This window comes from Saccopteryx leptura, chromosome 8 (assembly GCF_036850995.1).
Source record: "Saccopteryx leptura isolate mSacLep1 chromosome 8, mSacLep1_pri_phased_curated, whole genome shotgun sequence".
Taxonomy (NCBI): Eukaryota; Metazoa; Chordata; class Mammalia; order Chiroptera; family Emballonuridae; genus Saccopteryx; species Saccopteryx leptura.
In genome coordinates, this window is record NC_089510.1 from 42,197,431 (window position 1) to 42,210,185 (window position 12,755).

At 38.3% G+C, this 12,755-nt stretch overlaps 1 protein-coding gene across 2 annotated transcripts in view; it reads right to left on the minus strand.

Annotated features, from left to right (window-relative positions):
• CFAP44 (cilia and flagella associated protein 44) overlaps positions 1 to 12,755 on the minus strand; it is a 168,000-nt gene that overhangs the window by 59,842 nt on the left and 95,403 nt on the right. For both annotated transcript variants that reach the window (XM_066346884.1, XM_066346883.1), the window contains 2 exons: positions 2,786 to 2,948; positions 1,173 to 1,303 (listed from right to left, as the gene is read on the minus strand). In XM_066346884.1, the coding sequence (XP_066202981.1) occupies positions 1,173 to 1,303; positions 2,786 to 2,948 (294 nt within the window). The remainder of the gene's footprint in view (positions 1 to 1,172; positions 1,304 to 2,785; positions 2,949 to 12,755) is intronic.

Consider the following 12,755-nt stretch of genomic DNA (forward strand, 5'->3'; position numbering starts at 1 on the left):
TGCTACATAGTAGTCAAGAAATAGAAAAAAAACAACTATTTATAAACAGTTAAATAAATAAATTGTAGTATAAGCATTTAAAAGAATATTACAAAATAATGAAAAAAAAATGAGCTACTGCTACCTGCAACAACATGGATAACTCGAGGCATGATTCCAAGTAAAGAAGCCAAATACCAAAGAGTTCATACTGCAACATTTCATTTATATACATTTCAGACAAAATTAATCTGGCATGACAAGCATTCATTTTGGAGAGTAAATTTCTCCTGGGAGGGATTATGAAGGAAATTTCTGGAGTGCTGTATATGTTCTTAATCTGGGTATCAGATATACGTGTTATACATCTGTAAAAATTTATCAAGCTGTTCAATTAAGATTTAATCATTTTACTGTATGGAAATTATATCTCAGAAAGGCAAAGAATAGTAATTTTTCCCAAGAAGTCAAATTGGTACATGTGAGGGATTGGACAGAAAGTTGTCTTGCGTTATAAATTCTTTGGTTCTATTTTATTGTTTTTTAATATTTTATGTTGGATCAATTAGATAAAAAATAATTTGTCAAAAACAGAAAATAAGTATGTATTATATAATTTGGTTGTGACAAATCTACCGTATTTTTTGCTCCAATTAAGACTTACTTTTCCCCAAAAAAAGTGGAGGGGAAAATACTCGTGCGTATTATGGAGTGAATGTTCGCTTTTTTTAGCTGCTGCAGGTTCCCGGACAACTAGAAGAGTATTTGAACATTAAAGTCTTTTCTCATTTGTTAATAACAGTGCTAATGGTTAATACTACTGTTGAGTTTACATTGTTGAAATATTATTGTGGTGTCTTTTATTAAATATTTTAACACACCATTTGGTTCAGAATATTTTTTTCCTTATTTCCCTCCTGAATACCCTAGGTGCGTCTTATGGTCAGGTGTGTCTTATGGAGCAAAATATATGGTAATTGTTAAACAAATTTCTCAGATTTAAATTAGGAAGGAATGATCAAAAAGTTCACAAAGGTATCAATAGGAATGACAAGAAGATTCTTTCAGACTTCAAGAGTTAGTGCATATTTCAGGAATCCTCTTATCTGACCACTTTGATTAAGCCACTATAAACAATTTTATTCAAATATATGTTTTCAAACATCTTAAGTGCCAAAAAATATGGATCCTACCTATTCTGTAGCTTCTTTAGGCCAAGGTGATATTTCTCTTTTTCCCAAGCCAATTCCTTTTCCACTTTTTGAATTTTATAAGCTGTTTTTCTATCAATCTCAGCACGAATTTTGGAGTCTATATCAAAATCCTATAGATAAGATGAACACATCAAAGTGGGTACTTCTATCTATGTACTTTATCTTATTTCATACATATAGATTTTTAAGTTTTGTCCTTAATTTCATGCAGCATTATTATTCTCTCCTACATATCATAAACTCTCTCCATTCTAGAAATAACATACTGTACTTTTGATCTTCCACAAAAAAGGTGAAAAGTTCTCAGAAATAATTAGAATAGAATGAAATTACATACTAAATGGTTTTCCTCACAATAAAAATAATGAATTCATACAGAATATTTAAAGAGTGTACAAAGTTAAAAAAAATACTTCCTTCACAAAGTTTTAAGAAATATATTACCTTCACCCCAAAGCAACTGCTGGTATGTAACAAAGGGTAGAAGTTCAGGGTAGTTGATCATTCGCTGAACATCCCCTCCTATGTGACCCTATCCAGGAAAGATAGCGAAGTCTTTGGCATTTCCTTAACATCACCAAGTTCTGGTTGAATGCTCTTTACCAAAGATGCTATTTTCCCAAATTAAGATACTTAAGAGGACTCATGTTTCTTACCTTCAGTCCTGTAAAAATTTCAGGACATTCATTCACACTAAATTGAAAGTAGTAAGTATTCTTTCCAGAAGTGCTTGTGTTTTAAGTAATGATATGTGTGAAGTACTTAGCCATAGAACTTGCCTCAGTTATTCTTTATTTTGAATTATGTTACCCATATCTGCAGGAGTCTACCTTTTTGTTAGCAAAAGAACATAAACATCTTTTAACCAGTATAAGTTAAGCATTATGAGTTCACCAAAGCATTTTTTATGTGAAATTGGCTAAATGCCTCTAGAATTAAAGAACTAGGTAAGCCATGGATACAGTCTGAATAATAATTTCTAGGTTTTTATTTTATTAGGCTCTTGACAGTACTTCCACTTAGAAAAAAAGTACAAAATTAAAAAAAAATAAAACCACTAGCAAGTAGATGGGGCTTAGCAATAAGTCACAAAAGAAAAAATACAAAATTAACTTAAACAAGTGTCACCCCCATAACTACAAATATACTAAGTGACCTTTCAAAAAGTTTTTAATATTATAATACTTGATTAAGCAAGTATTATCTTTTCAAAAGATCTGATAAGTTATAAAAATGGTACCACCAAGAATCAAAGTATGTATATATGTACCTAGTCAGTAGTTAGATATCTTGACTACTTATGTTAAGAGTTGATAAGCTGATTAATATCTATATTTATGTCTTATCTTGTTACCAAAAAAGGTAAGGTAGCTAAATCCAGAAGCAAACTTTATATTAAGAGGTTTTTCTGCACCCAAACTAAGTGGTGTGACAAGATCTACAGTAGTTTAGTTGCTGTCAACATATTGACTGGCCAGAGAATGGGAAACTTTAAATATGATTTTAAGTAATCTACTTATGGCCAAATAGTTCTAATCTCAAATCAGAAGCAGGATATGTTAAAATTATAATCAAACTTATTTTTGACTTACTGTTCGTTTAAACTTCATATGCTCTGGTAACTCTTCGTTTATTTCTAGTAGATTCTGAAATTGATTCCTCAAAGCTCTGAGTTGTTCTCTTTTCCCAGCCTTTATTTTCTCCACTTCTTTCATTAACTTGTCATGTTCTCTTTTTCTTCTGGCATTCTCTATACTGAAAACAGAAAATTTAAAAGATAACACATTAGTTAAAGAGATGACATCAGAGTAATGGCAGTGTGAGAGATACTCCTGATCTCTCCCCTTGAAATTTCAACAAATTGAACAACTATAACCCAGCAAAAGAACTTCAGCTGAAAGATCTGTGCACCAAATGGACTAAAAGTGGGATGGGTTGAAAAGGGGGGAGGAATATAAAATGTCATCGCCCTGGTTAGCTCCAAAGAGGAGACAAACCCAGAGTGACTGGGGTTTTTCTTGTTTTGTTTTTTTTCTGCTAGACTACAGGGAGGAGGGAAGCTCAGGACATCTGTGTTTTGTCTGAAGGGTACAGAGAGTGGTGGGATTCAGCTGGTTCGCACCAGTTCAGCAGAACCAGTACGTAATTTTTTGTTGAGTTTGGTAAACCAGTTGTTAAAATGGCATTTGTAATCAGGGTTCTCTCTAAGGTGGGTGCCTGGGCAACCATCCAATGTGAAAATCACAAATTTACACTCCTTACTCTTTTTGAATGCTCATCTGTGCAACAGCATATTCTAAGCACCTGTAATAATGTTCATTCCATTTATAGGTGAAAAAAATTGCAAGTGAGGACCGTTAATCAAGAAGTGATATGGAAATATCTTAAATAAAAGTTTTATTGCTTTTTGTCAGGTATTATTTAATATTTTTTCATTAATATTTTAAAACTCATAACATAATCTAGTTTTGTGTACCCCTTTTGTTGTTCTTATTTAAGTACTAAATACATGAAATAATAAACTACCTTTTGGTATATCATTTTTTATACTTAAAATGGTCATTAGAGCAGAGAACTGGTTGTTAATTTATTTGAATCCCACCACTGGGTATGGAGAGGGAAACCTGAAGTGACTGACTGGCTCTCTATCTGCTAGGAAGAACAGTGAAATAGTGGAGTAGAACGAGAGCTACTGAGCCAAAGTGACAGCTGAGTACAGGGTCATGGCTAGTGTTCCCACTGTCTGCCTATAGCCTGCACTCAGCAGAGACAGAAAACTAAAGTGCAGCTCCCCAGTCTCCCAAACCCTACCTTCTTTACCTCGTGCATATGAACAGTGGCAGACACAAACCCCACAGCTAGCTCTCTAGTGCCACTCTCAAGACTCTGAAGAACAGAGTGTTCCATGTCTGGACCCCTTGTCTATTGAGACGGGAGGAGTGCTTGGTGGTTTGAGATTGCCACTGGTAGAGCTGGAAAGCTGAAGCTATAAAGACTTCACTACACACCCAACCCACCAAGGCAACTGCAGCCCCACCTACATCATTGCAATAGCAACACCTCAGTGGCAGTCAGCCCAGGAATTTCACAGAGCTAAAACTTATAATAGAGCAACACCTACTGGAAGAAAACAGTAACCTCTCAAAACCAAAATTTATATTTCCCTTTTTTCATTTTTTTCCTTTTATCCTTTTTTCTTATTATTCTTTTCTCTCTTCTGAATTTCATTTTAATTTTTATATTTTTTATTCTTATTTTTTGTGGGTGCTTTGTTTTTATTTTTTTGGTTTTTGACCTTGTTTTCTGTGGGTTTTTTTACTTGTCATTAATTTTTAAATTATTATATTTTTATTATATTTTTAATTTTTCTTTTCCTCTAGTTCTTTTTTTTTAGAGTTCTTAATAAAGCCACTTTCAAATGTCATCAAGAAAGAAGAAATCAAATACCATGGCTACACAGCACAGAGACAAAGTTCAGAAAGAAAATAAAAAATCTCCAGAAAAACATCTCAACACATGGAAACCTTGGAGTTAAGTGATAGAGAATTCAAAACTGATGTTCTGAAAATACTCAATGAGATGTGAGAAAACACTAATATACAACTTAATAAGCTCACCAAGAAGACTGAAACTTTAAAAACAGAGATGAAAAACTCAATACATGTATTGAAAACTGAGTTAGTAAACTTAGCTAATAGAACAAGGCAGATAGAGGAAAGAATCACTGACATTGAAGACAGGCAACTAAAGATTCTACAGATAGAAGAGAAGAATAAAAATTTTTTTAAAAATGAGAGAGCTTTATAAGAACTGTCTGACTTCATCAGAAAGATTAATATAAAAATAATGGGTATTTCAGAAAAAAAAAAGAGAGGAAGAAGGGAATGGAGAGCTTACCAAACAAATAATTGATGAGAATTTTCCAAGTATGGAAAGAGTTAGAGCCTCAAATCCAAGAACCAAACAAAATGCTAAGTTACCTCAACACAAACAGTCCTACTCCAAGGTACATCATAATAAAACTGTCAAAAATCAATGACAAAGAAAGAATTGTCAAAACAACTAGGGAAAAAAAGAACATAACATAAAAAGGAAAGCCTATTAAGCTATCATCAGACTTCTCAGCAGAAACTCTATAAGCCAGAAGAGAGAGGACCCAAACAATTCAAGTACTGAAAGACAGGAATTGCCAGCAAATAATACTATATCCATCAAAGTTATCCTAAAATATCTACAAAGGAAAACAAAAACCTTTGCAAACATACAGAAGCTGAGGGAATTTACCACATGAAAACCACCACAAAAAGAAACATTCAAGGAGGTTATTTGACCAGACACAAAGAACAAAACAATACAAAACCACAAGTAAAAGCTAAACAAGTACAGGTATTGATCGACTTACGACCTATGCAACTTACAACCATTCGACTTTACAACCACAATCTCTAACCACAATTGCTCTGTGTCTGGCAGTGCAAGTGTTGCCCAGCTGGGCATACGACAGTGCGGACCAGCTTCTGGCAGCACTAGGATCCCCACGTGCACCATTTCAACTGTTATCCCAGACTCAGTACAGCAATTTGTGCTTTATGTCTTGATATTTTTCATCATAGCCCTCCCAAGATGTCCACCAAGAGGAAATTGTCTTTGTCTATGCCTCAGCCTGCCAAGAAGGAAAGAAAGGCCATCAATCTCAACCCAAAAATGAAGGTAATTAAGCAGTACGAAGGAGGAAAGAAAGTGAATGTGATCGCATGTGATACGAAGTTATCACACTCGACTGTGTCAACAATTTTGAAAGATAAAGAAAGAATTCGTGAAGCTGTGAAAGGTTCTGCACCCATGCGATCAATAGTTATAACAAAGCAACGAAGCAGGCTCATCCACGAAATGGAGAAATTACTATATATTTGGATGGAAGATCAAATTCAAAAACGGACACCATTAAGACTTTTTACTGTGCAGATGAAGGCGAGAAGTCTATTTTAGACTCTGAAGGAGCGTGCTGGAGAAGATTACAGTCAAAAATTTGTAGCAAGCACTGGCTGGTTCCAGAGATTCAAGAAAAGATTCCAGATGCATAGTGTTCGAGTGACTGGAGAAGCAGGGAGTGCGGATAAGGAAGGAGCATATAAATTTGTTGATAGTCTGGATGAATCAATTACAGATGAGGGATATCTAGCAGAACAGATTTTCAATGTTGATGAAACTGGATTATTTTGGAAACGAATGCCAGCAGAGAAAGAAGAGGAGAAGCCAAAAAGAAAGTTAACCACTAAGGGATTTTCAGAAGGTTTATCTTTACTGAATAAACTTCTTATACATTTTGAAGCAATGGACCCAAACATAGAACAATTTGCAAGGATTGAACTGATGGCGCATGATGTGTTTCATCCATATCATGAAATTTATGAAGAAAAAAAGAAACATACAATTCAGAAAAAGATCACCATGTTTATGAAAAAACCAACTCCGGTAACCCCAACTGCTGCCTCAGATGACGACATCAATGATCTGCAGTCAAGCACCAGCGGCCAACAAAATGTTTTGTAAATGTTTATATATTTGATATGTTTTGCAATTGGGAAAATGTTTCCTATGGTATTTTTTACACCTGTATTTTATATTTTTGTATGCACCTCTATTTTGTAATTTTGTATGTTTTGCAAATATTAAACCAGTTGTACTGGTAATGCAGTGTTTTACTTAAACCTGATGGATATAAAAATAAGAAACAAAATGGTGTAGAGATGATACAAATGGCATAAAATGAACAAAGAAAATTATGATATATAACAGTAATGAAAGAAATGTATGATAAAATATGACTTAAATATTTTTATAACATCATTTCACAGTACTGTACATATAGCCTACTCAACTTACGACCAAATCGTGTTATGACCAGTCTGCCAGAACCAATCATGGTTGTAAGTCAAGCACTAACAGTACACAGTAAAAATAAGGATAATCTCTGACAACAATAACATAAAAGGGGAGAGGATAAAGATCTACAGTAGAAAAGGAGAATAGAGTGCAGAAGTACTTGGGAGACAAAGGACTCTTGTACATATAATTTTTCTTTTAATAACCTAATGGCATTCACCTATAAAAAAGCCACTACTGAAAAACACAGCTTAAAAAGAAGAAAAAAAGAAAGAAGTCCAGAATATCATCAAACAAAAACAACTGAAAGAAACACAAAAGAGAAGAACCAAATGAGACACAGAGCTACCAGAAAACAAAACATAAAATAGCTATAGAAAATCCTCAAGTGTCAATAATTACCCTAAATGTAAATGGACTGAACTCACCAATAAAGAGGCTCAGAGTAGCAGATTGGGTGAAAAATCAAAGCCCAATTGTATGCTGCCTTCAAGAGATACATGAGAGGAGAGACAAGATGGCCACAGAGTAGGCAGACACTCCAACTCTCACTTCCCTGAACCAAGGTGGATTAAAACTTAATTCTGAGAACACTCATCATGAAAGACCAACTTTGGACTAAACTAAGAGGATTCTACAGCCAAGGACCACCAAAGAACCCACACTAAGACTGGTAGGAAAGGCAAAGACACGGAAAGGGCTGCCCCACTCCCAGGAGCAAGTGGCCGGGAGGGACTCTTGCAATAGGGAGGGCTGCCCAGCGAGATGTGGGTTCTCAGCCTCAAAACCAAAATCCCAGTCTAGAGCCCTGGAGCCTGGAAGGGGATTATGAACTATATATATTTGGCTGAGAAAAGAGCCTACATACTGTTTGAGAGGAGGCAGAACTCTCGGACCCAGGCTTCGTATTAAAGGGACTGCATGGAGAACCTTGCTCACAGCCACTTTCCTGGAGCTTCGTGAGCCGGGACCATTGGGAGGACTGGAGTTGTAAGGGGAGAGAATGGTCTCAGAGGCACAGAAGGATATACTTTGAGGGATGGACACCTTAACCACTGGGCTGAGTCACTCCTCAAATCTAAGGTGCACATTTTTCCTGGGAACAGCATCACCAGCAAAGGGAAAAAATTACCCCATCCACCACAGGCTCACCTGCCCCAGTTAAAACAAAGAGGTGCTTAGAGGCAGGCAGCTGTTAGGGGCACAAATAGGGACTGCTGCTGAGTGCTTGCTGGGGGCGGGTGGACTGGAGATGGCAGGTCACAGCTGCAAAAGCCAGGACATGGCTGCAGAGGCCAGGGCGGTCCAAGCCAGCGCGCGGGCTGGCCTGCAGAGGTCTGGGCTCAAACACAGTCCTGCATGCGGCATGGGCCCGCCCTTGGTGGGGGCAGAGGCCAGAGCAACATCGGAGGGAGTCCACGCTGGCGTGCGCGAGGCAGCCAGTGAGGGCAGAAGTCGCAGCGGCAGCTGCACAGGTCTGGGCCAGTGTGAAAACCTGCTGATGGTGTGGGCGCACCCAAGTGGCAGCAGAAGCTAGGCGACCTCGGGCGTGGTCTGAGCGGGTGTGTGTGGGTTACCCCCGCAAAGGTTGGAGCCACAGCAGCTGCTTAGGAAGTCTGAGCTGACGCGCAAACCCCCTGGCTACGCAGACCAGCCCTTGGCAGCAGTGGAGGCCAAGACAGCCCCGGAAACGGTCTGAACTCTGTGCACAGGCCCACCTGCAGGAGCAGAAGCTGGGGAGGATGCTGCAGAGGCCCAAGCCCATAAGCAAACTTGCCTGTGGCACAGACCAGCCCTCAGTGGCAGCAGAGGCTGAGGCAGCGGCAGAAGCGGTCCAAATGGGTGTGCTTCGGTGTGCGCAAGCCCACGAGGGCCAGCAGAGGCTGCAGCAGCCACGGAGGCAGGCTGGCACCGGCAACACCTGAGCCCAAACGCCCCAGGCAGCAACAGCAGCAACAGTCCGGTGGACAAACCACATAACGGGAGCACGGGGGCCACACCCACTGGACCCCTGTGACTACACCCTATTGAGTACTGGGAAAAATAAATAAATAAATATATAAAAAGTCTGGATAGAAGGATACCTGAGCTACAGAGCAGGCCACATCCAATACCATACCTAATCACTGAATTATAGTACTGAGCCCAACAAGTAGCCAACAATAAGAGGCAACAGAAAGCAGATCTCAGGGAAACTTGAATTTTGAAAGGAACTTCCCCCAGGCCAAGAGTACATAAAAGCAAAACTTGGAGTGCAGCTGATATTTACAATGGCTCCTGGCCCAGCAGAGGCAGCCACAAGATCTGGATTGCCTGTAGCTCCAAAAAGGTTGATAAGATCCAGTCATAGGCAGAGACCCCCACTGATCTGCACCAGGCCCCAGACAGGAAGGATCAGGGCAGGCACATTCAGTGGCCAGATACAAAAAGCACCCATTCAGGACCTAACAACCCTTGTTAGAGTGGAAGCTTAAGGAAAAGCTCCTCACACTTGACCCCACTAAGACATAGAAAACGCTGACACAAACAGCAAAAAGAACAGTGATAAAAAAAAGAACAGTGATAGCAGATAAGTAGCCCACAGCAGATTACAAACAACAGTGATGTCAACCCAAGAAGACCTAGAAATAACACAACTGAAAAATGGAGTCAGACCATACCAACCCTAGACTTAGAGGAAAATTCATAGCATTATAGGAATACCTTAAGAAGCTAGAAAAAGCTCCAATAAACAACTTGACCCTGCATCTAAAAGAACTAGAAAAAGAACAGCAAGTAAATCTCAGAGGAAGTAGAAGGAAGGAAATAATAAAGATCAGAGCAAAAATAAATAACATAGAGGCTAAAAAAACAATACAGAGGATAAGTGAAACCTAGAGCTGGTTCTTTGAAAAGGTAAAGAAGATCGATGAACCTTTAACCAGACTCACCAAGAAAAAAAGAGAGAGAATTCAAATAAATAAAATTAGAAATGAGAGTGGAGAAATAACAACTAACACAACAGAAATACAAAGGATTATAAGAAAATACTACGAAGAACTGTATGCCAAAAAACTAGACAATCTAGGTAAAATGGAAAAATTCCTTGAAACATATAATCTTTAAATATTAATCTGGAAAAATCAGAAAACCTAAACAGACTGATTACAACAAATGAAATCAAAACAGTTATCAAAAACCTCCCAACATACCAAAGCCCTGGGCCAGATGGCTTCACTGGTGATTTCTACCAAAAATTCAAAGAAGAAAGAACTCCTATCCTTCTCCAGGTATTTCCAAAAATTCAAGAGGAGGAAAGATTTCCAAACTCCTTTTATGAGGCGAGCATAATTCTGATTCCAAAACCAGGCAAAGACAACACAAAGAAAAAAATTATAAGCCAATATCCCTGATAAATTTAGATGCTAAAATCCTCAACAAAATATTAGCAAGCCAGATCCTGCAATACATGAAAAAAAATCATACACCATGATCAAGTGGGATTTATTCTTGGGAGGCAAGGCTGGTAAAATATTTGCAAATCAGTCAATGTGATTCATCACATAAACAAAAGGAGGGAGAAAAGCCACATGATAATATCAATAGATGCAGAAAAAGCATTTGATAAAATCTAGCACCCATTTATGATCAAAATTCTCAGCAAAGTGGGAATACAGGGAATATACCTCAACATGATACAGACCATCTATGACAAACCCACAGCCAACATCATACTCAATGGGCAAACATTAAAAGCAATCCCCTTAAGATCAGGAACAAGGCAGGGGTGCCCGCTTTTACCACTCTAGTCAACACAGTTCTGGAAGTCCTAGCCACAGCATTCAGAGAAGAAGAAGAAATAAAAGGCATTCAAATTGGAAAAGAAGTAAAACTATCATTATTTGCAGATGATATGATACTGTATATAGAAAACCCTAAAGTCTCAGTGAAAAACTACTGGACCTGATAAATGAATTCAGCAAAGTGGCAGGGTATAAAATTAATACTCAGAAGTCAGAAACATTTTTATACACCAACAATGAACTGTCAGAGAAAAAAAAAATTTTTAATTTAATTTTATTTTTTTACAGAGACAGAGAGAGAGTCAGAGAGAGGGATAGATAGGGACAGACAGACAGGAATGGAGAGAGATGAGAAGCATCAATCATCAGTTTTTCATTGTGGCACTTTAGTTGTTAATTGATTGCTTTCTCATCATATGTGCCTTGACCATGGGGCTACAGCAGACCAAGTAACCCCTTGCTCGAGCCAGCGACCTTGGGTCCAAACTGGTGAGCTTTTTGCTCAAACCAGATGATCCCGCGCTCAAGCTGACGACCTCGGGGTCTTGAACCTGGGTCCTCTGCATCCCAGTCCAATGCTCTATCCACTGCGCCACTGCCTGGTCAGGCCAGAAAGAGAAATTTTAAAAAACAATCTCCTTCATTATTGCAACAAAAAAATATAAAGTACTTGGGAGTAAATTTAACCAAGGAGTTTAAAGACTTGTACTTGGAAAATTATAAAACATTGATAAAAGAAATCAAGGAAGATACAAACAAGTGGAAGCATATACCGTGTTCATTGATAAACATTAAAATGTCTATATTACCCAAAGCAATTTATAAATTCAATGCAATACCAGTCAAAATACCAATGACATACTTCAAAGATATAGAACACATATTCTAAAAATTTATATGGAACCACAAAGGAACACGAATAGCCTCAGCAATCTTGAAAAAGAAGAATAAAGTGGGTGGTATCACACTTCCTGATATCAAGTTATACTACAAGGCCATTGTACTCAAAACAGCTTGGTACTAGCATAAGAACAGGCACATAGATCAACGGAACAGAACAGAGAACCCAGAAGTAAACCCACACCTGTATGGACAATTGATATTTGACAAAAGAGGTAAGAGCATACAATGGAGTAAAGACAGCCTCTTTAACAAATGATGTTGAAAAAATTGAACAGCTACATGCAAAATATGAAACTAGACCACCAACTTACACCATTCTCAAAAATAAACTCAAAATGGATAAAAGACTTAAATGTAAGTCATGAAACCATAAGCATCTTTAAGAAAAAGTAGGCAGTAAGCTCTCCGACATCTCTCACAGCAATATATATGATATTTGCTGATTTATCTCCACGGGCAAGTGAAATAAAAGACAGGATAAACAAGTGGAACTATATCAAACTAAAAAGCTTTTGCACAACTAAAGATAATATGAACAGAATAAAAAGACAACCCACACAATGGGAGAACATATTCAACAATACATCTGATAAGGGGTTAATAACCAAAATTTATAAAGAACTTGTAAAACTCAACATCAGGAAGATAAACAATCCAATTAAAAAATGAGCAAGGCCCTGGCTGGTTGGCTCGGTGGTAGAGCGTCGGCCTGGCGTGCAGAGGTCCCAAGTTTGATTCCCGGCCAGGGCACACAGGAGAAGCGCCCATCTGCTTCTCCACCCCTCCCCCTCTCCTTTCTCTCTGTCTCTCTCTTCCCCTCCCACAGCCGAAGCTCCATTGGAGCAAAGATGGCCCAGGCGCTGGGGATGGCTCCTTGGCCTCGGCCCCAGGTGCTAGAGTGGCTCTGGTCGCAGCAGAGTGATGCCCGGGAGGGGCAGAGCATCGCCTCCTGGTGGGCAGAGCATTGCCCCCTGGTGGGTGTGCCAGGTGG